This window comes from Oncorhynchus clarkii, chromosome 21 (assembly GCF_045791955.1).
Source record: "Oncorhynchus clarkii lewisi isolate Uvic-CL-2024 chromosome 21, UVic_Ocla_1.0, whole genome shotgun sequence".
Taxonomy (NCBI): Eukaryota; Metazoa; Chordata; class Actinopteri; order Salmoniformes; family Salmonidae; genus Oncorhynchus; species Oncorhynchus clarkii.
Window position 1 is genome coordinate 30,109,873 of NC_092167.1, and position 27,480 is coordinate 30,137,352.

At 45.4% G+C, this 27,480-nt stretch overlaps 1 protein-coding gene across 3 annotated transcripts; it reads right to left on the reverse strand.

Moving 5' to 3' along the window:
* Window positions 1-429: 429 nt before the first annotated feature.
* LOC139378860 (zinc finger protein 219-like) lies at window positions 430-25,657 on the reverse strand. 3 transcript variants are annotated; one of them, XM_071121415.1, is made up of 7 exons: window positions 25,487-25,657; window positions 13,889-13,973; window positions 12,034-13,539; window positions 6,411-7,272; window positions 5,847-5,993; window positions 3,235-4,126; window positions 430-3,073 (listed from the first exon to the last, which is right to left on the reverse strand). In XM_071121415.1, the coding sequence occupies exons 3-7, from the start codon at window positions 13,534-13,536 to the stop codon at window positions 2,677-2,679; spliced, it is 3,801 nt and encodes a 1,266-aa protein (XP_070977516.1). In that variant the 5' UTR covers window positions 13,537-13,539; window positions 13,889-13,973; window positions 25,487-25,657; the 3' UTR covers window positions 430-2,676. The 3 variants fall into 3 exon arrangements, with proteins under 3 accessions (XP_070977516.1, XP_070977517.1, XP_070977518.1); XM_071121416.1 differs by having other exon boundaries at window positions 5,901-5,993; window positions 25,487-25,639; XM_071121417.1 differs by lacking the exon at window positions 5,847-5,993 and having other exon boundaries at window positions 25,487-25,655.
* Window positions 25,658-27,480: the final 1,823 nt, after the last annotated feature.

Consider the following 27,480-nt stretch of genomic DNA (forward strand, 5'->3'; position numbering starts at 1 on the left):
ATCCCAAACTCTCGCCTACAACCAATGGGGTTAGGTTCCAATCCCAAACTCTCGCCTACAACCAATGGGGTTAGGTTCCAATCCCAAACTCTCGCCTACAACCAATGGGGTTAGGTTCCAATCCCAAACTCTCGCCTACAACCAATGGGGTTAGGTTCCAATCCCAAACTCTCGCCTACAACCAATGGGGTTTAGGTTCCAATCCCAAGCTCTCGCTGTCAACCAATGGGGTTTAGGTTCCAATCCCAAGCTCTCGCTGTCAACCAATGGGGTTAGGAGGGTGAGAAGGAAAGACTTATCCAATCAAATAATTTAGTGACGTTTACAATCGTAAGTAGTTTATTTAATTGTTTTTAATGATAAAAATATTTGCTTGTTCACTGTGTGCAGAACATGCTGTGTGTAGTACGATGCGCTAAACCAATACCGCGGCTATAGTACAAATTGATCAATCAAAATTTGGCAGAGATGAATATTTTGATATATTGTGATGTAAACTTGAGTCTCATCCAAGCACTTAATAATACAATGATAATATTTTGATTGGATTATAGATTGATTGATTGATTGATTGATTGATTGGGCGAGTGGATTGAAACTGCAGCTTTTACACTCCAACAGAAAGTGACACCTTACATTTTCTTTAAAAAAAAAAGTTTGGTCTATCGATAGTCAAAATAAAAACAACTACTTTGGGAAATTATAAACCTTGCACAGTGCTCTTTATAGACATGACATTCCGACTAGTCTTTTCCTCACAACAACAAGCCTTATAGTTTTTTATCATTACCTACTGTATATTCATAACCTTCTCTGTAAGCTTCTCTTCTTGAAATGAAAATAAACATAGAAAGTTATTTTTTTCTTTTCTTCTTGTCTTTACAAAAGCTACACATATTCTACTGGGATGTATCTATGGATTTGTTAATGTTTTTAATGCTTACTCTTCTTTCCCGTTCTTCTTCACTTAAAAGAAAGAAAGACAGAAATCTAGTCATCTAAAAGACGGCATACCCCAAGACTACAACAGTTTGCTTTCTTGAGTCCTCCGCTCTGTGAGGGAACTCACCCTTTTCTCTCATCCATTTTTCCTTCCCCTTGTTTTTTCTGTTATTTTCATCATAAAAGGAATGGAAGGAAAGAGTGTGACACGGTCGTGGAGTCTTGGTCACCTGACCAGACGTGCCAGCTGATTGTGTTCAGGATGCACTGTCCGTCCGTCTGTCTGTCTGTCCTGTGTCCCCCAAAACAGACTTTTGCTTTGTTTCAGTTTGTTTAATGGTCCGTTGGCCACCACGACAATGTAGAAATAACCGTTAGACCACGTCTGACTCTGAACACGCTGGTATTTCTGCTGTAAATGCTGACCTCTGACCTTTAACCTCCCTTTTCACTTATTGACCTTTCACCTTGACCTCTTTTCATTCATATGAATATTTCTTAATGTTTCATCTTCATCAACTAAGTGCTTTATCATTTTTTTCCACAGAATCCACATAGAGATGCTACCGGTCTCTTGTGAAAAGAGAAAGATCCACACCAGCTGTTTGTTTAATACTACAGATTTCTATTCACAATAGCCTAGAACCAATTGTTTACATATATACTTTAGCTTTATACTGTATTCTCAGATATCATTGTCCTATAAGAGCCCAGAAACAGAGGGCTATACTGTAGAACTCCCTTGACGACATTCCAAACATAGACAGGCACTAAACTGAGGGGAAAACAGGAAATGACAAACTGTTCCCATGGTGACCTCGGAACAGCAATCCGACCAATGGGAGGCAGTGATATCAGGGTCAGGGGTTACCTTATCCCTAATCATTGCTATCTTCATCTGGTAAAAAGTTGCTCCTGTGGTGTTATTTGTTGTAGACAGCTGGATAGCTTAGTTTGAGTTGACGGCTTGAATGGTTGTGGTTGAACCACGGTTATCGAATCAGTGCTCTTGAACAGACCGTCATATGAACTTGAAATGTCAAAGTGACAAGGAGTGGGATCTTATCTAAACGGCAGTTGGGATGAAGTTTGGCTTCTTTTGACACTTGTTCTGCTAAAGTATAACTAATCAACAACGTTACTCATAGAAGTAGTATTATTCTCAAAACATGAAGTATAAGGTCTGATAAAATCATTTTTGTGTTCTCCGGAATGGTAGAATGTTACAGTTTATTTGTTCTCACATAGTAATATTAAGACTTAACAGCAGCCAGAGGACGATCACGAGCAAATCATCACAATTAGCCCTCTTGATAGGGGATGGAATGGAAAACAGGAAACTCTGGAATATAGAACTCAAGGCCTCAAAAGTCCTGAAGAGAAAGGATTCACACTGCACTGTCTGTATGTACAAGGGGGGTTGTGGTTGGTTGAGAAAATCAAGAGGACTGCACTGAACTCCCGGGATGTAAATATTAAAAGGCGAGAGAAAAATGTATGATTTTTTTCCTTAGGAGAGATGATGTTTACACAACCCTCTCAATGGAGGTGCATCTCAGTCCGTGGTCCTTAGTTATACTTGTCAGCGGACTTACCATGTCAATGACCCTGAACTGCTGTATGTAAGAGAACAAGGAAGTGATATAATGACCCCTAACATTTGACTCCTACACTTCTGCACTGTCTAGTTGAACTCCCTCTTCCCATCTCTCTGCAGGATGATGCTGTTGCCGTTTAGTCTCCCATCACTGCTTCCTCATCTCGTGTAAGACGGTCAGAGCCGAGGGCAGTTGACATGGAGAGAGACATCCTTATCCCATGCTCTGTAGGGGAATCCCCTGGACTACTGCTCTCCCTTTCCAAATCCTCCTCTTCTCCTTCCTCCTCTTCTTCCTCCTCTTCCCCATCCTCCTCCAGCTTGCCTTCCTGCCCCAGGCCAGCGAGGCCACTCCTTGTGTTCCTGGGTGTGGTGGAGGCCTGGTTAGAAGCCTGCAGGGGGTGGTGGAGGTTGTAGCTGCCCTCTAGGTCCACTTCCTCTGGGGTGAGGCCATTCTCCATCCCTCTCTTCCTCTCCACCCTGGATGAGGCCCATTCATCGAGGGGGGCCCTATCTTCACTCTCGCTCAGGTACCTAGGATAGGATAGGGACATCAGTCTACTTGCAATGACTGTAATATGTTTTTTTTCCCCCTACTAAACTTAGTTGAATGCACTAACTATAAGTAGCTCTGGGAAAGAACCTCTGCTAAATTATGAATATGCAAATATAAAATGTAAACACGCATCTCTTACCTCCACAGGGCTAGGGGGTCTGGGTCAGCCCGGGGTTGGGGTGGCCTCTGGGGCCCGTGTTCCCCCAGGGAGCTGGGGTTGTGGGCCCCCCTCTTACGCCTGGACTTGCTGGTGTGGTTGACCTGGAGGTGCATGGCCATCAGCTCGGCTGAGCAGGTACGGAAGGGACAGAACAGGCACTGGTTAAGGGTGACCCCTGCTCCTCCTCCTCCTCCACCACCCCCTCCCGGTACTCCATCCTCCTCCAGACCTCCGAGCCCAGGGGAGGGGCGGCGGGAGAGATCCAGGGGCTGGGACAACAAGCCTCCCTCCTGGGTGCCCCGAGCTGATCCCCCTCCCATCCGCTCCCTCCCGTTAGCTGGCACCATGCGGCTGGTGGTGAGTGGTTTGCGACGGGACACTTTGGGCGCCTTTGGCGGGGGCGGGGTGGGGGTGGAGGTAGGGGACTCCCCCGTCCACCCTCCCTCCATCCCCCCTTGGTACAGCGCCCCCATCACCCCGGATAGGTACCGGTACTGGCTCTCCAGATCTGCCTCCCTCAGTCCTCCCATGGCCTTCCCATGGTCCCTGTCTCTCTGCTCGGGAAGGCCCAGGATCCAGGGCTGGTGCTGGTTGTGCCTGGAGGATGCGGTCTCTGCCGGGGTTCTGGCGGCTGAGCCATGGGTGAAGCTCTGGGGCCGGCGCTGTTTGGCCATCCCCTCCCTTCCCTCCCCCCGTGGAGCTCCTCCACCACCTCCCAGAGAGGCAGAAGTGAGGCCGGGGGAGGAGGCGGTGGATGAAGAGGCCCCCATGGCGTTCCTCTGTTCTCTGTGGTGCCTCTGGAGATGGTACTTTAGAGAGCCTGACTGGGTTCCCGCGTAGTCACAGTGGGGACATTTATACGGTCTCTCCCCTGAAAGAGGTACATAAACTAGTTGTGGTTATCAAGGGCATATAGTAATGGAGGAATGTCAGTAGATGTTACACTATACTATACTATACTATGCTATGCTATACTATACATGGAGAGAAACATTTGTATTGTTCTAATTCTGCACAAAAAACAAACAATTTAGACAGGACCCCTAGACAAAATATGGACCAGCCCATCTGGTATTTGCCTGAACTGCCCTACGCCTAGTCTGTTTCTGACCACAGAGAAAAAAAACAACAACAATTATATGGACCTTGATTCCTGGATTTCTGCTATGGAATAAAAGAGGGGAAACTATAGGGTTCAAGTATTATATGAGCTTGTAGTACCATATTACAAACCACAGATGGCAGTATCCCATCACAATCTAAAACCCTGATTGGCTTTGATAAGGAGGACATTAGATTAAAAACCCCATCAGCCTCGGAGGTGTTGAAAGTGATTATTGCTAGTAGCAATTTACTTAAGTATAATGATTCACCTAATTAATTACAACAGACAGAGGAGATGGTCATATTTAGGACTCAGAAACACTTGAGAACACATGAATGTAATGGCACATGTAAATGTGGTCAGTGTGCATGTAGTTAAGGTTTAGTGTTCTAGAGTAGATTGTATTGTTAGTGATTATTTGCTGAATTCCAAATGGACCTCTAGCCCCTACTTCCTAGCCACTCTGAGATCTCATTGGACAGGTAGAAGCAATATGGCGACATTTCCATACAGCCGATCAGAAGGTGAGATGAAGCCACACTACATGACCAAAAGTATGTGGACACCTGCTCGTCAAACATCTCATTCCAAAATCATGGGCATTAATATGGAGTTTGTCCACCCTTTGCTGCTATAAAAGCCTCCCCTATTCTGGGAAGGCTTTCCACTAGATGTTGGAATATTGCTGCGGGGACTTGCATCCATTCAGCCTCAAGGGCATAAGTGAGGTTGGGCACTGACGTTGGGAGATTAGTGCTGGCTCGAAGTCGGTGTTCCAATTCATCCCAAAGGTGTTTGATGAGGTTGAGGTCAGGGCTCTGTGCAGGCCAGTAAAGGTCTTCCACACCAATCTCGACAAAACAGTTCTGTATGGACCTTGCTTTGTGCACGGGGGCATTGTCATGCTAAAAAAGGAAAGGGCCTTCCCAAACTGTGGCAAAAAAGTTGGAAACACAGAATAATAATGTCATGGTATGCTGTAGCGTTAAGATTTCATCCTCACTGGAACTAAGGGGTCTAGCCCAAACCATGAAAAACAGCTCAAGGCCATTATTCCTCCTCCACCAAACGTTACAGTTGGCACTATGGTTTTGGGCAGGTAGCGTTCTCCTGGCATCTGCCAAACCCAGATTAGTCCGTCGTACTGCCTGATGGTGAGGCGTGATTCATCACTCCAGAGAACGTGTTTCCACTGCTCCAAAGTCCAATGGCGGCAAGCTTTACACCACTCCAGCCAACGCATGGTGATCTTAGGCTTGTGTGCGGAAGACCCTTCTACTGCCCAATGTTTGTCTATGGAGATTGCATGGCTGTGAGCTTGATTTTATCAATCATCTCAGATCTACAGGAGTGCATTGGCCCTAGGTTGTATAGACACAGAATAAGTGTCATAAGCCCTAGGGTGTAGGATTTAGGGGCTAGGGGTCGATTTGGGATCCAGCCATTGTTAGGTGTGTTGGGGGTTGGGGGCTAGTGGCAGGCTCACCTGTGTGAACTCTCAGATGCACTTTAAGGTGATGGGACGAGCGGAAAGCTTTACCGCAATAGGGGCAGTCTTTCACCCCTGTGCCTCGCACACGCTCCCTAGAAGTCACAGACGAACCTGAAGATGACCCAGATAGACCGTTCTCTCCTGGAGAGAGAGGAAGGGTTGAGAGAGAGAGAGAGAGAGAGAGAGAGAGAGAGAGGGAGAGAGAGAGAGAGAGGGTGGGTGCGAGGGAGAGAGGGAGAGAGAGGGAGGGAGAGCCGGAAGAGAGGGAACAAGGGAGGGAGGGTGAGAGAAAGGGTGATGGAGTAGAGACAGAGGGGGGAGGGAGAGAGAGGGGGAAAAAGAAAGAGGGGGGAGAGCAAGAAGGGGAAGACGGAAGGGAGAGAATAAGAAAGTGGTATTGATAGTTAATTGCATTGCTAGACGCTACTCTCACACTCTGCTACTCTCCCACTCTGCTACAAGCTTTTTATTTGTGTCCTTATTCTCTCTAATGAAAATGTCAAATAAACGGGAGACATGTTGGGGACGTTTTGGAGAGGTGAAGCCATGTCACTGTACCTTGGAACTGTGACATCACTGAGTGGAACCCTCCTCCGGCTGCTGACTGATGTTGAGGTCCACTTTGAAGTTTGGACTCCTGTCTTCCCTCGCTACTACCTTCTCTCTCACCTCCTCCTCCTCCTCGTCCTCCCCCACTCCGGCTCCCTCCTCCATCCTCCTCTCCTCCTCCGGCGTAGCGCGGGGGGTGACCGTGGTTCTTATGGGGCCGCTGGACATGGACGCGGGCGTGCGCCACCACCTGCTGCAGGCTCCGGAACAGCTTCCCACAGTCGGGGCACTCCCATGGGGCTCCGGAGGACGGAGGCTCCTCTCGGGGATCCAGACCTCCAAGGTAGGCCCTGACCTGCTCAGCCTCCCCCACCACGGAGCTCCTGGATGGGGCTCGGTGCAGGTGCTGGGTCCTCTGGTTCTGCCTCTGAGCCTGCTGGGCTTGCTGGGCCTGTTGAGCTGCTACTAGGCTACGGGCTACCAGCTGCCACATGGCTATCTGGTCCCCTCCATCTGCCGCTGCCTCTCCTCCTCCTCCCCCTCGTCCTCCGCTCCCATTCCCCATCTCCGCCACCTGAGCCACAGCCTGCAGCCGTTCCATGCAGCTGGCGCCGCCACCGCCATCGCTGGGCAACCCCAGGTAGCCCAAGATGGCAGATTTACTAGAGACTCCGGCGCCGTCCCGCTCAGCCCTTGATCGTCCCCCTCTCCCCCCTCCACCACGAGCCAGCAAGAGACTGGAGTAGAGAGCGTTGAGGCCCTGGCTGGTGACCGAGCCTTTGGGGCCTCTATGTTCAGCCCCGGCCACAGGAGCCACCAGCCCCCCCAGCCCCCCCAGACCTGCCTTCAGGCCCAGCTTGTTGAGGTGCACCTGTAATAGAGGTCATAAAGTCACTTGTATAATAAATGCCCAATGTCTTCAATCGTTTGACACATGCAATTATAGCATAGACTAGGGTTGCAAAGGGTTGGAAACTTTCCGGTAAATTTCCGGAATTTTCCCAGACATTTTCCATGGGAAGTTAAGCCCGGGAATTTGGGGGATTTTGTTTAAATTCATCAGAACAGTTAGCTTATAACAGTGAACCTTTTTTTGTGGTATACAGACAAGGCATTTCTAGGTCTTGTGGCATATTTTGGTTAAACTATCCCCAATTCAATGGAATTGCAGCCCTTTGCATGCACAGTGCATTCTTCCATCACATCCAGCTGATTCTCAAGATCTTGCACACTAATGAGATGCTATTGCGCCCACGCTACTACACTGTCTGAGACAAGAACTACATGCTTTCTGGTAAGTTTTGATTACAATACTGGGCGGGGTGAATATATTTTATATGATATACATACTTTTTTGTTAACTAGTAAATAGTAGCCTACAGCAAAGTAATGTTTAAATCATTTCTAACTTGTTAACAATTTCTGCTAGTTAGTTTTTGCTACCATGTGGGTTTTCGCTTGCTTGAGCCTACTAGTGTTAATTCACCTGTTTGCATACATGTTTAATTTGAAAATATTTATCTTACAAAGGAGTTGTTTAATCTAACTGCTTAACTATTTATCTGTACATGGAATTGTATTTGTTTTTTTTTTAAACTAATTTTTTTCTAATCTTTACAGAAAAATCTGATGTGTGGAGACATTTCACTGCAGCTTATGTAGAAGGAAAAGCTGTGTACATTTGCAAATACTGTGCCAAATCATATGTGAAGAATGCAACAAAGATGCAGAATCATCTGGCCAAGTGCATAAAGTTCCCTCAGCGCTCACAACAAGCAACCCCTGACAAAAGTCCCTTTACTTCTATTCGAGGTGAAAATGATGAATCAGACACCTTATCGATAGCAATAGCTCATGGTCCTCCTGAAATTATGACTCAATGGAGGAACGTAGTCAGAGAAATGCTGATGAATGTCTTGCTCGAACTGTGTATGCAACTGGTTCACCTCTGATGCTCACAGGCAATGTGTACTGGAAGAGATTTCTGAATGCTCTTTGCCCAGCATACACCCCTCCAACCAGACATGCTTCACATACTAATTTGCTGGATGCTGAGTTCAACAGCGTTCAAGTGAAGGTCAAGCAAATCATAGAGAAAGCAGACAAAATTGCAATCATCTCTGATGGGTGGTCGAATGTTTGTGGGGAAAGGAATAATGAACTACATCATCTCAACCCCTCAACCAGTATTCTACAAGAGCACAGACACAAGGGACAACAGACACACTGGTCTCTACATTGCAGATGAGCTGAAGGCAGTCATCAATGACCTTGGACCACAGAAGGTATGTGCACTGGTGACAATGCTGTGAACTTAAAGGCTGCTTGTTCTAAAGTGGAGGAGTCCTACCCTCACATCACACCCATTGGCTGTGCTGCTCATACATTGAATCTGCTCCTCATGGACATCATGGCACTGAAAACAATGGATACACTCTACAAGAGAGCCAATGAAATGGCTAGGTATGTGAAGGGTCTTCAAGTTATAGCAGAAATCTACCTCACCAAGCAAAGTGAGAAGAATAAGAGCACCACATTGAAGCTGCCCAGCAACACCCGTTGGGTTGGTGTTGTCATCATTGACAGTCTCCTGGAGGGGAAGGAGTCTCTTCAACAAATGGCCATATCAGAGTCTGTCGATATGGATAGCCCCATCAAGAGGATCCTCCTGGATTTTGGGAGAGAGTGGTAAGCAGCCTGAAACTCCTGAAACCTATAGCCGTAGCCATTGCACGGATTGAGGGAGACAATGCCATCCTGTCTGATATTTAGACTCTGCTTGCAGATGTAAGAGAAGAAATCCGTACTGCCCTGCCCACTTCACTGTCGGTCCAAAAAGAGGAAACTGCAGTTCTGAAATGCATAAAAACGCGTGAAGACCTCTGCCTGAAGCCCACACATGCGGCAACGTACATGTTGGACCCCAAGTATGCTGGCAAGAGCATCCTGCCTGGTGCAGAGATCAACAAGGCCTATGGTGTCATCACTACCGTGTCTCGCCACCTTGGCCTGGATGAGGGCAAGGTTCTTGGCAGTCTGGCGAAGTACACTTCCAAGCAAGGGCTTTGGGATGGAGATGCAATATGGCAGTCGTGCCAACATATCTCATCAGCCACCTGGTGGAAGGGACTTTGTGGATCTGAGACTCTTTCCCCTGTTGCCTCCATCATCCTCCAAATCCCACCAACATCAGCCGCCTCAGAGCGCAACTGGTCCTTGTTTGAGAACACACACACCAAAGCATGCAACAGGCTGACCAATACAAGGGTTGAAAGATTGGTGGCCATCCGGGCAAATTTGAGGCTTTTTGAGCCTGACAATGAGCCATCCTCAACAAGGTTGGAAAGTGACAGTGAAGATGAGGCCTCAGAGAGTTGTGTTCAAGAGGTGGACATTGAGGAGGTCCAGGGAGAAGACATGGAAGCCTGAGATGAAGACAACCAAAGCTTTAGTTTCTAGACTATCATTTTACGTATGTCGAAAACGTTTTTGGGAGATGTGATGGATCATTGGGGATCATTCAATATTCCCTTTCTTTTGTTGTTCAGTGAAATCATCCCACGTGAAGAGTCAACTCATGTAATTAAAGTTCAATTCATAACTACATTTGTAAAAAAAATATATATTGGAAGGATTCAATCATTTGCAATTATGTTTACTTATGATAAGGTAAAAGGTTTATGTTTCTGTCTCCATATGATATGGTATATACAGTGCCTTGCGAAAGTATTTGGCCCCCTTGAACTTTGCGACCTTTTGCCACATTTCAGGCTTCAAACATAAAGATCTAAAACTGTATTTTTTTGTGAAGAATCAACAACAAGTGGGACACAATCATGAAGTGAAACGACATTTATTGGATATTTCAAACTTTTTTAACAAATCAAAAACTGAAAAATTGGGCGTGCAAAATTATTCAGCCCCCTTAAGTTAATACTTTGTAGCGCCACCTTTTGCTGCGATTACAGCTGTAAGTCGCTTGGGGTATGTCTCTATCAGTTTTGCACATCCAGAGACTGAATTTTTTTCCCATTCCTCCTTGCAAAACAGCTCGAGCTCAGTGATTGATGTTGGATGGAGAGCATTTGTGAACAGCAGTTTTCAGTTATTTCCACAGATTCTCGATTGGATTCAGGTCTGGACTTTGACTTGGCCATTCTAACACCTGGATATGTTTATTTTTGAACCATTCCATTGTAGATTTTGCTTTATGTTTTGGATCATTGTCTTGTTGGAAGACAAATCTCCATCCCAGTCTCAGGTCTTTTGCAGACTCCATCAGGTTTTCTTCCAGAATGGTCCTGTATTTGGCTCCATCCATCTTCCCATCAATTTTAACCATCTTCCCTGTCCGTGCTGACGAAAAGCAGGCCCAAACCATGATGCTGCCACCACCATGTTTGACAGTGGGTATGGTGTGTTCAGGGTGATGAGCTGTGTTGCTTTTACGCCAAACATAACGTTTTGCATTGTTGCCAAAAAGTTCAATTTTGGTTTCATCTGACCAGAGCACCTTCTTCCACATGTTTGGTGTGTCTCCCAGGTGGCTTGTGGCAAACTTTAAACAACACTTTTTATGGATATCTTTAAGAAATGGCTTTCTTCTTGCCACTCTTCCATAAAGGCCAGATTTGTGCAATATACGACTGATTGTTGTCCTATGGACAGAGTCTCCCACCTCAGCTGTAGATCTCTGCAGTTCATCCAGAGTGATCATGGGCCTCTTGGCTGCATCTCTGATCAGTCTTCTCCTTGTATGAGCTGAAAGTTTAGAGGGACGGCCAGGTCTTGGTAGATTTGCAGTGGTCTGATACTCCTTCCATTTCAATATTATCGCTTGCACAGTGCTCCTTGGGATGTTTAAAGCTTGGGAAATCTTTTTGTATCCAAATCCGGCTTTAAACTTCTTCACAACAGTATCTCGGACCTGCCTGGTGTGTTCCTTGTTCTTCATGATGCTCTCTGCGCTTTTAACGGACCTCTGAGACTATCACAGTGCAGGTGCATTTATACGGAGACTTGATTACACACAGGTGGATTGTATTTATCATCATTAGTCATTTAGGTCAACATTGGATCATTCAGAGATCCTCACTGAACTTCTGGAGAGAGTTTGCTGCACTGAAAGTAAAGGGGCTGAATAATTTTGCACGCCCAATTTTTCAGTTTTTGATTTGTTAAAATTTTTTCGAAATATCCAATAAATGTCGTTCCACTTCATGATTGTGTCCCACTTGTAGTTCAAGGGGGCCGAATACTTTCGCAAGGCACTGTATATCCAATGCAAAAAAACATCTACATTTAAATATTAATTTGCATATATTCCTATTAATTCCCATATATTCCCGTTAATTCCCACGGAAAGTTTCCACCTCTGAATATTCCCCAAAATGAGCAGCCCTAACATAGACCCTAGCATAGACACACACACATACCAGTGGAGGCTGCTGAGGGGAGGACGGCTCATAATGATGTCCGGAACGGAGAAAATGGAATGGCATCAAGCACCTGGAAACCATGTGTTTGATGTATTTGATACCATTCCACTGATTCCCCTCAAGTCATTACCCTGAGCCCGTTCTCCCCAATGAAGGTGCCGCCAATCTCCTGTGACACACACTAGGTTACCTACCTTCATGTGGTTCTTGAGGAACCAAGGCTCCTTGAAGCCACGGCCGCACACCTGACATTTGTGGTCCAGAGAATCCTTGTGCTTCCTCATGTGGCCCTTCAGGAACCAGGACTGGGTGAACCGCTGGCCGCACGTCTCACAGCGGAAGGCCGGCAGAGGCGGAGCCCCCGGGGCCAGGGTGGGGGTCGGGTTGGGGGTGGGAACGAGAGTGTCTGGGATGGGTGTGGGGATGATGGCAGTGGTGGTGGTTATGATGGGGGGGTGTCTGGGGGTGTAGGGGGGCAGGGCGGGGAGTTCCACCGGGGGGGAGAGGGACAGGGAGGGGTGGCTGTCGTGGAGGTGTGCGGCCAGGCGTTCTTCCTGGCTGGCAGAGAAGGAGCACAGGGTGCACTTGTACGGGTTGTGGAGGATGCGGACGTGACGAGACAGCTCCGAGGCCGTGCGGAATTTACCCTTGCAGGCGTGGCAGCGGAATGCGGGCGCTGCCACTGTGGCCAGGGCGGCTTCTTCTAAGATGGCAGGACCCGTGCCACCCAGGCCGCAGGAAGAGGAGTAGGGGGAGGTGAGGGAGAGGGGCACCTCCTCGGTCAGCGGAGGGCTCAGCGGTGTGCTGTCATCCATTAGGAACGGCTGGAGGGTCTGGTGATCCACCTGCAGAGCCTCCTCTAGAGCATCCCCATCCTCCCCTCTCAGTCCCTGGGTTAGAGATACAGACAGCAGGGGACTCTGGCGGTGGCTGTGGTGGTTCTGTCCCACGTCGTTGTGGTTCTGGTGGGCTTTGAGATGCGCCGTGGACCCTGTCCCAATGATGCTCCCGGTCATGGTGCCGGTGTTGCGGTACAGAGCTGAGGCGCGGCGGTCCCGGTCCAGACTGTGAGCGCGGGCGTGGAGCGACAAGATACTCTGGAAGCGGAATCTCTTCCCACAAACCAGACAGGGGAACTTGAGTCCGGCTGCTCCCCTAGAAACACCCTTCCTCCCGGGCAGAGACCCTAACAGACTCCCCCCGTCCTTATGGAAGAGCTGGAGGTCTAGCTCATCACTACAGGTGGCACCCTGCTGCCCGGAGGACAGGGCCAGCTCCAGGGCCCCGAACCCGGGGAGAGGGGCCGATGATGTCGGAGTGACCGGAGGAGAGCTCTCCGAAGAGGGGCTACACACCTCCGGAAGACCCCCCAGGAAGAGAGCCACGGCCGGGGTGGGGGACGGAGGGGCTGACAGCTCCTCTTCATCCTCCTCCTCTTCCTCATTGTGGTGGTTGAGGGGGAAGGAGGAGAAGGGGAAGTAGGGGGTGGTGTCTAGGGTGTTCGACAGGGGTTCTGGTGTGTGGGACAGGGCTGAGGGGCTATGGGCTAGCGGCAGGTCCAGGGGGCTGTGTGAAGGGGAGAGGTGGGAGGTAGAGTGAGGAGAGGCCTGGGGACTGTGGTCCAGCGATGGTAGTGTTGGGGGTGACTGGGGCAGCTCACATGAAAGAGCCAGCACACATTCAGGAGGAGAATCCATTCTCTGTGTGTGAGAGAGAGAAAAAGAGAGAGAGAGCGATAAAGAGAGAGATAAAATGAGAGAGATAAAGAGAGAGAGAGATAACGAGAGATAAGGGAATGGATATAGTCCAGGAGGAAGACACTTCGGACAATTGAGATGAACCCGTTTATGGTAGGAATATATCCGTATTTCAATGGAAATGTAGTAGTATGAAGGAGTAGTGCGGGGACTCAACACTGTTCTGTGTACTGAGGTCAGAACAGGTCAGTAGGCTATTTGAGGATAAACGTATGATGATGCAGTACTGACCAGTACTGTGTGTATGACTATGCCATGCTTGACTATGTGTACAGTTAGTATGGGGACTCACCAGTCGTGTGTTTACTGCTATTCCATGTTTCAGTTTCTTGGCAGACGGGGGACACACTGCTTTGACGGCCACCTCCTTTAGTCCTCTGGGGAACACATACATTCAATATGTTCAAACATATGTTTAAAAAAGATTTTAAACCAAACATATTGCAACTCACCCTGCTGCATATCCAATTACACCAAAAATAACATAATGTCCTGCCTGCCTGAGTCTGTCTGTCTGTCTGTCTGCCTGCCTGTCTGTCTGTCTGTCTGTCTGTCTGTCTGTCTGTCTGTCTGTCTGTCTGTCTGTCTGTCTGTCTGTCTGCCTGCCTGCCTGCCTGCCTGCCTGCCTGCCTGCCTGTCTGTCTGTCTGTCCGCTTGTGTGTTCCAGGTGTGTGTGCTTCAATGTGTAACAGGTGGTCGGTCACCTGTTTGATGTTGCAAGATACATTGTGTACTTAACCATATGTTTGATGTCTGTATATGATATATGTGTGTGTGTGTGTGTGTGTGTGTGTGTGTGTGTGTGTGTGTGTGTGCGTGTCCATGTGTGTGTGTTGGTACGTGCATGTCCGTACATGTGTGTCAGTGTGTGTGTGAGCTAAGGGCACCACAGGACATGGACTGTCCCAAACAGGATGGGCGCGAGATGTTTTGACTTCCCCACACACCCTTCCTGTGAACACATACAGCAGCAGCTTCATCAGGAATGGACATACACACACACACACACATCCGAGCCTAAAGAAACACAACCAACCAAACACACACACAGAACACATACAACCACACAAACAACACACCTACCGCATTTGAACTTATTCATGTAATACAAGAACAGACACTAAATATATGTCAGACATGTTTTCCACCCACAACTGTAGTGATAGAGCCGAGAAAAAACATTACAAACACACGATCATCATCATTATGGCCAAACACTAGTACCCTACATCTGTGTGTTCATATAGACAGTATGTCTGTGCGTGTTTGTGTGTGTCAGCGCGCCAGAATCACAAAGACATTCTCATGTATCCAGTTGACATTTTAGCTCCGCCATGACTAGCAGGGATATCACACAATATCAATCATATATCCCCTCTCTTGCTCTCTTCCTTCTCCTCCCTCTCTTCCCTCTCTCCTTCTTAATCCACCGTTATTGTTCCTTCTCCTCCCTCTCTTCCCTCTCTCCTTCTTAATCCACCGTTATTGTTCCTTCTTCCCCCGTCTCTATTTCTTTCTCGCACTCCCTCCCTCCCTGATTCCATACTCCTCCCATCCCCCTCTCTTTCTCTCTCATTCTCTCTCTCTCTCCCTCCTCCCTCCATTATTCACTAATTTTCTTTCATTCTCTCTTTCTTTCTCTCCTGCGTTGGAGCCAGTTGGCACAGTGCCAGGGAATGCTGATATCAGCTGGTAGATTGGGGCCTGCCAACATGGCGAGGAGAGAAAGGAGAAAAAGAAGAGACAGACAGTGAAAGAGAGAGAAATGGGGGGAAAGAGAGAGAGGTGGGGAGGCAGAAGAGAAAGAGAAAGACAGCGAAATAAACATAACCGAATGAAAAGATCCGATGGTGATGTGATTTGCATTTTCTAAATATGAAGGAAAAAAAAGGCTGATTGCGAACTGGGGTTTTGTTGTAGGTAGGTATTCATGGTGGTAGCGAGGCGGTGGACAGTGTGTGTGTGTTAGTATCGTCTGATGTGATGGCATTATCATATTAATATCAGCGTCACCACTGCATTGTTCTGCCGTGACAGCGGCCACTGTGCCCAACCAGCCTTGTCATACCAATAAAGCTTCTCCAAATGTGGATAGATGGAGAGAGGAGATAAGGTGCTAGACAAAGGGGAAGGGGGGAGAGAGAGAGAGAGAGAGAGAGAGAGAGAGAGAGAGGTACATGGTGTGATCAACCAACACAAACAAGTAATACATGTAGATTTCAACACAGCTACAATTCATTTGATTCAGATGACGAACGTGTGCTTGATCAGATTCCCCCAACGGAACTGTAACAAAGCATGCACTAACTGACGCCTACGGCTGATTTAACCAAGACTTCTGAGCGCTTAAAATGACTCTTATGTTTTCCGTCGCACACACGCTCGCACACACGCACATTCTTTTAGCTGTACATATTGACAGGTGTTTGGGCCATATACTCTATGTGGAAGTTTGTATAGATCATGTCACGTGTTCATATCACTACGAACGTGTGTAGGTACAGTGTGTGCAGTACAGAGTATGTGTATTTGTACGACTTTAGATCTCAGTGTACAAAGAATGTACCAACGTAACTATATTTGTGGTTTTGAGCAGGACACAGTTCAAGCAAGTCAGTACACGGTGGTTATGATTCTTCATACAGATGGAGGATCTTAATTTGAGCCAAATTGCTACAGCAAGTAAATAATGTGAATTAATATGTGGATTATAATGAATGGACATTTTTTTTGAAGGGGTTTATACATTTTTCGTTAGGGCAAATCATGTCTGACATTTTAAAGTAGAGATAACAAACTTTAGAATACTTTTTTACCTTGACTATACGACAAGTTTGCATTTCATGCTGTGCAGGAAAACACTTAGGAACAAAAAGAGTGATCAAATTAAGATCTTAGGGTGTGGATCCTAATGTATCAAAGATATTGTTTAAAGGCTCATCATAATGTTAACTGAAGGCAGCTGCTGAGAATCAGGATATCTATGGACAGATGTGTGATGGGGGTCATAGGAGCGCTTTCGTCTAATTTGTTATGGCCCTTAGGTACTCGTTACAGCAGAGTAGTCGACAATGTGTGCTGTATTGCATACACTGCCGTTCATACATACAGTTGAAGTCGGAAGTTTACATACACTTAGGTTGGAGTCATTAAAACTCATTTTTCAACCACTACACAAATTTCTTGTAAACAAACTATAGTTTTTACAAGTCGGTTAGGACATCTACTTTGTGAATGACACAAGCCAATTTACCAAAAAATGTTTACAGACAGATTATTACATTTATAACTCACTGTATCACAATTCCAGTCGGTCACAAGTTTACATACACTAAGTTGACTGTGCCTTTAAACAGCTTAGAAAATTCCAGAAAATTATGTCATTGCTTTAGAAGCTTCTGATAGGCTATTTGACATAATTTAAATCAATTGGAGGTGTACTTGTCGATGTATTTCAAGGCCTACCTTCAAACTCAGTGCCTCTTTGCTTGACATCATGGGAAAATCTAAAGAAATCAGCCAAGACCTCAGAAAATAAATTGTAGACCTCCACAAGTCTGGTTCATCCTTGGGAGCAATTTCCAAACGCCTGAAGGTACCACGTTCATCTGTACAAACAATAGTACGCAAGTATAAACACCATGGGACGACACAGCCATCATACGACTCAGGAAGGAGACGTGTTCTGTCTCCTAAAGATGAAAGTACTTTGGTGCGAAAAGTGCAAATCAATCCCAGAACAAGAGCAAAGGACTTTGTGAAGATGCTGGAGGAAACAGGTACAAAAGTATCTATATCCACAGTAAAACGAGGCCTATATCGACATAACCTGAAAGCCACTCAGCAAGGAAAAAGCCACTGCTCCAAAACCCCCATTAAAAAGCCAGACTATGGTTAGCAACTGCACATGTGGACAAAGATCATACTTTTTGGAGAAATGTCCTCTGGTCTGATGAAACAAAAATATAACTGTTTGGCCATAATAGGGGCTGTAAGCTGTTTGGAGGAAAACGGGGGAGGCTTGCAAGCCGAAGAACACTATCCCAACAGTGAAGCATGGGGATGGCAGAATCATGTTGTGGGGGTGCTTTGCTGCAGGAGGGATTAGTGCAGTTCACAAAATAGATGGCATCATGAGGAACGGAAATTATGTGGATATATTGAAGCAACATCTTAAGACATCAGTCAAGAAGTTAAAGCTTGGTCGCAAATGGGTCTTCCAAATGGAAAATGACCCCAAGCATTCTTCCAAAGTTGTGGCAAAATGGCTTAAGGACAACAAAGTCAAGGTATTGGAGTGGCCATCACAAAGCCCTGACCTCAATCCTATAGAAAATGTGTGGGCAGAACTGAAAAAGCGTGTGTGAGCAAGGAGGCCTACAAACCTGACTCAGTTACAACCAGCTCTGTCAGGAGGAATGGGCCAAAATTCACCCAACTTATTGTGGGAAACTTGTGGAAGGCTACCCGAAACGTTTGACCCAAGTTAAACAATTTAAAGGCAACGCTACCAAATACTAATTGAGTGTATGTAAACTTCTGATCCACTGGGAATGTGATGAAAGAAATAAAAGTTGAAATAAATCATTCTCTCTACTATTATTCTGACATTTCACATTCTTAAAATAAAGTGGTGATCCTAACTGACCTAAGACAGGGCATTTTTGCTAGGATTCAATGTCAGGAATTGTGTAAAACTGAGTTTAAATGTACCTGGCTAAGGTGTATGTAGACTTCCGACCACAACTGTATGTAGGATTTGGGGGTGTTTCCTTAAGTGTGTGAGTTTGTGTACCTGTTTTTGAACTGTTTTTGTCAGTGTGTGCGTGTCTACAGTTTATGTGTCTTGTTATTAGTGTGTGTGCTGCAAATACTGTACGCATGTGAAGGCCAGTGTGTTCAAATGTGTGTGTGTGTGTGTGTGTGATCGAGCCTATGTGTGTTTATGTGGGTGTTAGTGCGTTTGTGTGTCTGATTTCTTATGTGTGTGTTTAAGTGTGTGTATGTGTGAGTGAGGGCCTGTGTGAGGGAAAGTGTGTGTGTGTTTTCTTCTCTCTGTGTGGTACAGTAACTCAGGGCCTGCTGTAGTTTTTATCACCGTGGTCACGCGGCAAAACTTCCCCACAGACGGGATTCATTTCCGGGCTTTCACCTTTCCCTGAACCCCCTCTCTCTTCTTTCCCTCCCTCGCTCCCCTCACTTTATCTGGCTTGCACTTTTTCATTACCGCTCTTTTTTTGTTCTTTGGCTTCTCTGAATGGAGGGTGGATTGTCTGACTTCTCTCACTCGCTGTGTCCTGATTCTTGACCTTTGGCCTCACTTCACCGCTTTCTTTCCTCCTCTCTCTGTTTTTCCTTCAACTGGCAATGTTTGGTTGGGCACACCGTTGCTAAACTTTATGCAATAGAAGAAAACGTTTCTGTCTACTGGACACGACCCCGTTCTTGCCTCCTCTCCTCTTTATAGTTATCATCCAGATGAACAGAAGTATGTGAAGGGGCATAAGACTATGCAGAATTAACATGTAGGCTATGAATGTGAACTGGAAGTGTAATGCATTAACCCGATTTTTATGCGACTGTGCATTAAAGAGGTCAGATCGTCTTAGCAGACGCATTCCATGGATGAGTCCCTCAATCAAACTTCCAAATATGTAGATCCCAACTCTATAAGGACATAACATTTTATAAAACTAGAGCAATTAGGCCAATCTAAGCTCCAACGTGTCCTCATTACGACTTCTATGTGTAACAAGTGTTACACCTTCTGTAACATTTGTGTGAGTGACTTTTAGCTACATCAACTGGTAGTTTGAGCCCTACTGGTCTGGACCAGACAGATTCCATAACATCATGAATATTGATGTTGGCTAGGAGACTGAGTGGTCAAGCAGCAAGCTGACCCCTAGCTTACAGCCCCTAGCTAACAGTAAGTTATGATCCTTATAACGGTCAACATACACTGACTCAGTTTTACCTCATTTCTGTCAGCATTTTAAATGTGCAACCAGAGGGAGAAAAAAATTGTAGACCACCTTTACTCCACACACAGAGACGTGTACAAAGCTCTCCCTCACCCTCCATTTGGCAAATCTGACCATAATTCTATCTTCCTGATTCTTGCTCACAAACTAAAATTAGAGCAGGAAGCACCAGTGACTCGGTCTATAAAAAAGTGGTCAGATGAAGCAGATGCTAAACAACAGGACTGTTTCGCTAGCACAGACTGGAATATGTTCCGGGATTCTTCTGAAGGCATTGAGGGGTGCACCACATCAGTGACTGGCTTCATCAAATAAGTGCATCGAGGACGTCGTCCCCCACAGTGACAGCACGTACATACCCCAACCAGAAGCCATGGATTACAGGCAACATTCGCACTGAGCTAAAGCGTAGAGCTGCCGCTCTCTGCGGGACTCTAACCCGGAAGCTTATTAGAAATCCCGCTATGCTCTCCGATGAACCATCAAACAGGTAAAGCATCAATACAGGACTAAGATCGAATCGTACTATATCGGCTCCAACGCGTCTCGGATGTGGCAGAGCCTGCAGACTATTACAGACTACAAAGGGAAGCACAGCCGAGAGCTACCCAGTGAGACAAGCATACCAGACTTTCTGAATAACTTCTATGCTTGCTTTGAGGCAAGCAACACTGCAACATGCATGAGAGCATCAGCTGTTCCGGACGACTGTGTGATTACACTCTCTGCAGCCGATGTGAGTAAGACCTTAAAACAGGTCAACATTTACAAGGCCACAGGACCAGACGGATTACCAGGACGTGTACTCCGAGCATGCGCTGACCAGCTGGCAAGTGCCTTCACTGACATTTTCAACCTCTCCCTGTCTGAGTCTGTAATACTAACATGTTCCAAGCAGACCACCATAGTCCCTGTGTCCAAGAACACTACGGTAACCTTCCTAAATGACTACCGACCCGTAGCACTCACGTCTGTAGCCATGAAATGCTTTGAAAGGCTGGTCATGGCTCACACCAACACCATTATCCCAGAAACAGTAGACTCACTCCAATTTGCATACATCTCCAACAGATCCACAGATGATGCAATCTCTATTGCACTCCACACTGCCCTTTCACACCTGGACAAAAGGAACACCTATGTGAGAATGCTATTCATTGACTACAGCTCAGCGTTCAACACCATAGTGCCCTCAAAGCTCATCACTAAGCTAAGGACACTGGGACTAAACAACTCCCTCTGCAATTGGATCCTGGACTTCCTGACGGGCCACCCCCAGGTGGTAAGGGTAGGTAACAACACATCCGCCACTGATCCTCAACACAGGGGCACCTCAAGGGGTGCGTGCTCAGTCCCCCCCTGTACTCCCTGTTCACTCATGACTGCATGGCCAGGCACGACTCCAACACCATCGTTAAGTTTGCTGATGACACAACAGTGGTAGGCCTGATCACCGACACGATGGGAGGATGTCAGAGACCTGACCGTGTGGTGCAAGGACAACAACCTTCCTCAAGGTGATCAAGACAAAGGGGATGATTGTGGGCTACAGGAAAAGGAGGATTGAGCATGCACCCATTCTCCTCGACGGGGCTGTTGTGGAGCAGGTTGAGAGCTTCAAGTTCCTTGACGTCCACATCACCAACAAACTAACATGGTCCAAGCACACCAAGACAGTCGTTAAGAGGGCACAACAAAACCTATTCCCCCCCAAGAGACTGAAAAGATTTGGCATGGGTCCTCAGAAGGTCTATCCTCAAAAGGTTTTATAGCAGCACCACTGAGAGCATCCTGATGGGTTGCATCACCACCTGGTATGGCCTCCGACCGCAAGGCACTACAGAGGGTAGTGCGTACGGCCCAGTACATCACAGGGGCCAAGCTTCCTGCCATCCAAGACCTTTATACCAGGCGGTGTCAGAGGAAGGTCCTAAAAATTGTCAAAGAGTCCAACCACCCTAGTCATAGAGTGTTCTCTCTGCTACCACACTGTACTGGAGCGCCAAGTCTAGGTCTAAGAGGCTTCTAAATAGCTTCTACCCCCAAGCCATAAGACTCCTGAACAGCTAATCAAATGGCTACCCAGACTTCTACCCCCCCGCCCGGAACTCTCTGTTTTTATCTATGCGTAGTCACTGTAATAACTCTACCTACATGTACATATTACCTCAATTACCTCGACACCGGGGCCCCCGCACATTGACTCTATGCCGGTTCCCCTTGTATATATCCCCGCTATTGTTATTTACTGCTGCTCTTTAATCATTTATTATTCTTATCTCTTACTTTTCTTATTTTCTTAAAACTGCATTGTTGGTTAAGGGCTTGTAAGTAAGCATTTCACTGTAAGGTGAAACGCTACACCTGTTGTATTCGGCGTATGTGACAAATGAAATGTAATTTGACTTATAGTGTGAGTCCCAAATGGCACCCTAATCCCTATTTAACGCACTACTTAAAGTAGTGCTCCATATAGGGGAAAGGGTGCCATTTGGGATGCATCCATAGTATACTTAAGCAATAAGGCACGAGAGGGTGTGGTATATTGGCCATATACCACAAACCCCCAAGGTGCCTTATTGCTATTATAAACTGGTTACTAACATAATTAGAGCAGTAAAAACAATTGTTTGTCATACCCGTGGTATACGGTCTGATATATCATGGTTGTCAGCCAATCAGCATTCAGGGCTCAAACCACCCAGTTTATAATTGGCCTCATCACACTAACTCTAAAGTTATGTGATACAGCCTTTGCTTTCACCTATCTAATCTTGTTGGATCAGAGGTTACCGGTCTGATTACCTTAATTACAGTGTAATGACAATGTAAGTACACATTGTTATATACGACTATCTGCAATATGTTAATTCAACCATTAAAGGTCTAACTCTAAGAGGAGTACTTGCCCTAGTAAGGTTTCTTTGTATGCTACAACAGCATTGAATGTTTTGAGAGCTGAAAATGTGAATGGGATATGCTACTCTAAACTTGCTGAAGGGCTAGGAGTGATTGCTTGTACAGGTCTACTAGTATGGGTTTATGCTGCGCCGCAGAAACATTTTCGAACCGAACTCAGGCAGAGAAGCAGTCTTTACATGTCACCATGCACCCTCACTGAGCAGGTGTCTGTCTGTCTGTCTGTCTGTCTGTCTGTCTGTCTGTCTGTCTGTCTGTCTGTCTGTCTGTCTGTCTATATATCTATCTATCTATCTATCTATCTATCTATCTATCTATCTATCTATCTATCTATCTACAGTATATATCTATCTATCTATCTATCTATCTATCCCACAGAGCCATAATGACCCAATTAAATCAATCAGTGGCTTGATTGGAATGCTCCTTGAGTGTGTGTGAAACAGAGAGAAAGAGAGAGAGAGAGAGAGAGAGAGAGAGCACCTGGATGTTGCATCCCTCAAGTGTTGTTCTGAGGAGGTAGGGTACAAGACAGTAAGAGACAGGAAACATAAATTATCATAAAAATCATGAATTCTTCCCACTGAATCCAAGCCCAACGCTCTATCTTGATTTTTAACAGCATCTAAAGATGACACACTGTCCCTCAAATGATGGCACTTATTGAAAAGTGTTAAAATATTAAATAATAAGATACCTTTCAGGGAGCTAGAGTGTATCTAGTTAAAGTTGGACTGTTTGCTTCAGGTGGGAAATCCCAAACTAGACTGCAAGCTGAAAATGTCAAAAAAAGAAAAGGAAGGCTGTACACTTATCACATTACATTGATTTCCTGTGGACACATCTAAAGTGTTGAATCAAACTATGGTATGTAGTAGGCCTATGAAAACTGGGCATTTAAACATGTCTAAAACATGTTATGTTGCTATGGGGTTTGAAACACAGCGACCGGAGTCTCGCTCTTCTCCGGTCACCACAGATGACACGTCTGCCTGTTATCTGGAGAGGAATTTCCTGCTCTCCCTTATGATGTGCGTCAATAACGTGCAACCATTTTCAGTCGCTCTTTCCCCTGCCTTCTCTCTCGCGGCCATCTCAATTAAACAGCCACATTAATGAAATAAATAACTATCAACAAACAATGCGCGGACGCCTAGTCTACATAACGTCCAAAAAACGAGATTAGATTAGTCATTTTCGCAGCTGCTCTTTAGCTGTTAAAATATTATTAAATCCCCTAAGTGAACATAGTAACACGATTGTTTAATCTCAAAGCCGTTGACGAGTCACGGTCGTTGCCTACTCTCTGTGTGTCATGTATATCGCTCCCCCATGCTCCATCCATTTTGTTCCTAAATTTTCTATAACAAAAGACTGAAAGGGAGGGGAAAAGACATGAGTGTTGCGGGGAGAAATCGGAGGACGAGAAAAGTGCCATCATGGATTTCATCTTGAATTTCGCTGCCAACCTCCCCATCCATCCCCCTCAAACTAAATCAAACATGATCACATTTTATCCAGCACACGTAGGCTACATAAAACAACCCTATAACTTATATCAACCGCCGGGAAACAACTTGTATTTTCAGAATGAGATGTTGCACGCAACACACTTGCTACTTTCTTGCGAAATCACTGTAGCCCAAAGGAGAGAGGTAGCCTATGGCTACAGTGAAGCTTGCACTCGTAAGAGGTGACGCTAGGACAAGTTTACCGGTTGTAATAGTAGTAGCCTTGTAATAGTCGTAGTAAATATAGTAGTAGCATAGTGGGAGGACTATGGTTTTAAAAACCGTTGGATAGGCCTACAGCTGGATAGGTGTAGCCTGGACGAATAGATTAGGCTACCTATTTAGGCTACATCTGGTTAAATTGGTCATCTTAAAAACAATGTGCCGTACGTAAATGCGTCTCCAACTAAATAATTATCCTGGCTTATCGTCTCTACCTAGAACGTTCTTGCGTTGCAGCTTTGTAAATCACACTCGAACATGTAGTTAACCCAAAAATAAAACGGAAATCAAAGAACATAGCGATTGATCAAATTTGCAACTTATTTTTTGTCAAAAGCTACGATATATGTTTTCATGTTGTGAATTAAACCCGATGTGTAGGCCTATGCATGGATGAATGCAATTGGCATATCTTCTGCAGTAGCCAATGATTGTATTCCTTAGGCTATAGCAATACATTTAATACAGAACTTTGTGTTAGTTTATAGGTTAGCCTACTTGTGCGTTCACTTTAGTTGACTTTTAGTGCACTTCAAATAGCATAACGTAATTCAATTTACAATTTACAAACAATTTTTACGGCGTAGGCATACGTTATCCGACAATTCAAGTAGTACATTTTAGGCCCCAAGTTATAACTGAAACTAATCCATCATGATATAGAATCCGTTCTCACTTTTGTCATGTCACCGTATAGGGCTAACGCATGCAGACGGTCGGCCACGCGCGCACATACAACACCGGCTTCATACATGACACACAGAAAAGTGCCGAAGAGTGCATGGGAACATACATGCAGCACACACACACGCCACACACTATAGTGCAACCCGCCAATCACTCTCAACAATCCACTCACAATACAAACACATTTCGTTGGACGGTGTATACCATGTGTATCCCGTAGCCTACATACCGACTAATAAAACTTGAAACATAAAAACTGTAATGTGTGTAAAAAAAAAAATGTTTTTAAAAGGCGAGATAAAATGGAGCCACAATGCGCTTCAATCACTGCAACTATAGGGTGATTACACGGATTTGCAAAAAGAAAAAGTCGTCGTCAGATATTTGTTGTTCATGGAGACAACAACAAACGCGACAAATACAACAATTTTGGAGAGGTTTTACCATAGTGCTACACAACCGCAGTTCCATACCACCCTATATAAAAGTGCACATGTAAACGTATGGATAGTATATATTGTAAATTAACTAGATATTTATGATGAAAGTAAGACTCTATGTACTTACGGGAGAGGCGGCGGGCGGATTAATGACAGGACACGTCATGATTACGTTTCACTTGAATTAAATACATTACGAGTTGGGGAAAAAATGGAAATCAGGGGTTGTTGTATACAAGCATACGCCGTTTTCCCCCTCCCTTAGCTCACCCTGTTCTCCTCCTCCCTTTCGCTCTCTCTCACACATTTTTTCAAACATCCATTTATTGTGCAGTAGTGAGTAAGTGAGTGAATAAAAGAGAGAGAGAGAGAGAGGAGAGTGGGAGGGCGAGTGATGTAGGTTGCAAATGTAATTATAATCTCACGAGCACCATTTTAGAACACTGACACACGGGGCAGACTGCCCGGTTCAGTTGCAGCCCAAAAATAACGACACTATATAACCTACTATCAGGTGGCCTCTACTCTATAGCATAGATATAAACCTACAAAAGTTTGCAGACATATGTCTTATCGAAGTGCGTACAAGTTAAACAGATTTGACGTGAGGTATCTGAATGTTGTTTGGTAACACATCCCGGAAGCCTATGGTTTTAAAGTTGGAAAAATTGAAGAAAGATTGATAGGCTGTTGTTATCACTGTTTTATAACTGTTTCGGTTTACTCACTGGATCAGTGACTAAAAAGTTACTTTTCACTGTTGAAACAAAAATTCATATTTTTCATCATGATTCGAATCGGAAGTTTCAAATTGAACTCGGAATTTTTCTGAATCATCCTCCTCTTCTAAATCAGATATTTGAATACCCAAGCACAGCACGCGGTAAAAGTAACTTCGCCCCACGTGGGCCCGCGCTCGTGGTGGCGCAGGTGCATTGCCTTTAACCGGCCCACGCGCCCCTCCACCAATTTACTGTACCCGCGCGAGGTACTGACTTCAGCATCTGGCTGACATTTATTTATATTTTTTATGTATTAGGCCTATCAATAAGGACAGGCACTGGCGTCTATTCTCTACTAATTTGTAAGAACTGTAAGAACTATTGTAAAAATAAAATAACAAATAAAAAAACAGGAGTCAAGATGATGTTAAGTGGTGAGGTAGAGCTTTTATCCCTCATCGCCCCTTACGCGCGCGCGTGCGCACGCACGCACACACACACAGCCGAGTATTTTCATTCATATTTCCTTCACCTGATGTCCCTTGTAGGCCTAGTGGCCTACTACTATAAATAGCATCCTGACCATTATATTTATCCTGCTCTTATCACCAGCCCTTATATATTCTCACAGACCTGTAGAATATAATACATTATTTTATCTAATAACACTTTAAAACATGCTCTTTGTATTTAAATATGAGTTGTTCATTATACAATAATAGACATTTACATTTTGGTCATTTTTAGAAGACACTCATTGCATTACAGTCAGTGCATTCAACTAAGGTAGGTAAGACAACCACATATCACAGTCATTGCAATGTTCTATAATAATAACGACAATAATAACAATAATAATACAAATAAGAGTTACACATTTGCCTTACGGGCTAGAGATGATGCTGATACTGTCTGCCTGCCATAATCTACTACCAATCGCCATCTATTGTGTATCAGTGTGAGTGGCATATGTGCAGTGCATGTCTGTTTGTTGTATGTATGGAAGTGAGTGTGTGTGTAATTGTGTGCATGTACAATCATGGCATATGTGTGTCTGTATTGTGTGTCTATTTGTATAGACCTATATGTGTGTGTGTGTGTATATGTGCGTGTTCGTGTGTGTATGTACCTTCGTGGCATATGTGTACGTGTTTGTGTCTGCCACAATGGCATCATCACCCGCCCCTGAGGCTGTGTGTGTGTGTGTGTGTGTGTGTGTGTGTGTAATGCTTTGATTGTTTTCTCCGCCGCAGCAGAAACGCACCAATTAATATGCATAGAGTGAGTGAGACAGAGACAAACAAAAAAACTGGCGGGGAGGGGGAGAGATCGCAGAGAGAGAGAGAGGGGGGGGGGGGTGGGGGTAGAGAGGGAGAGAGAGAGAGGGGGGGAGAGATTG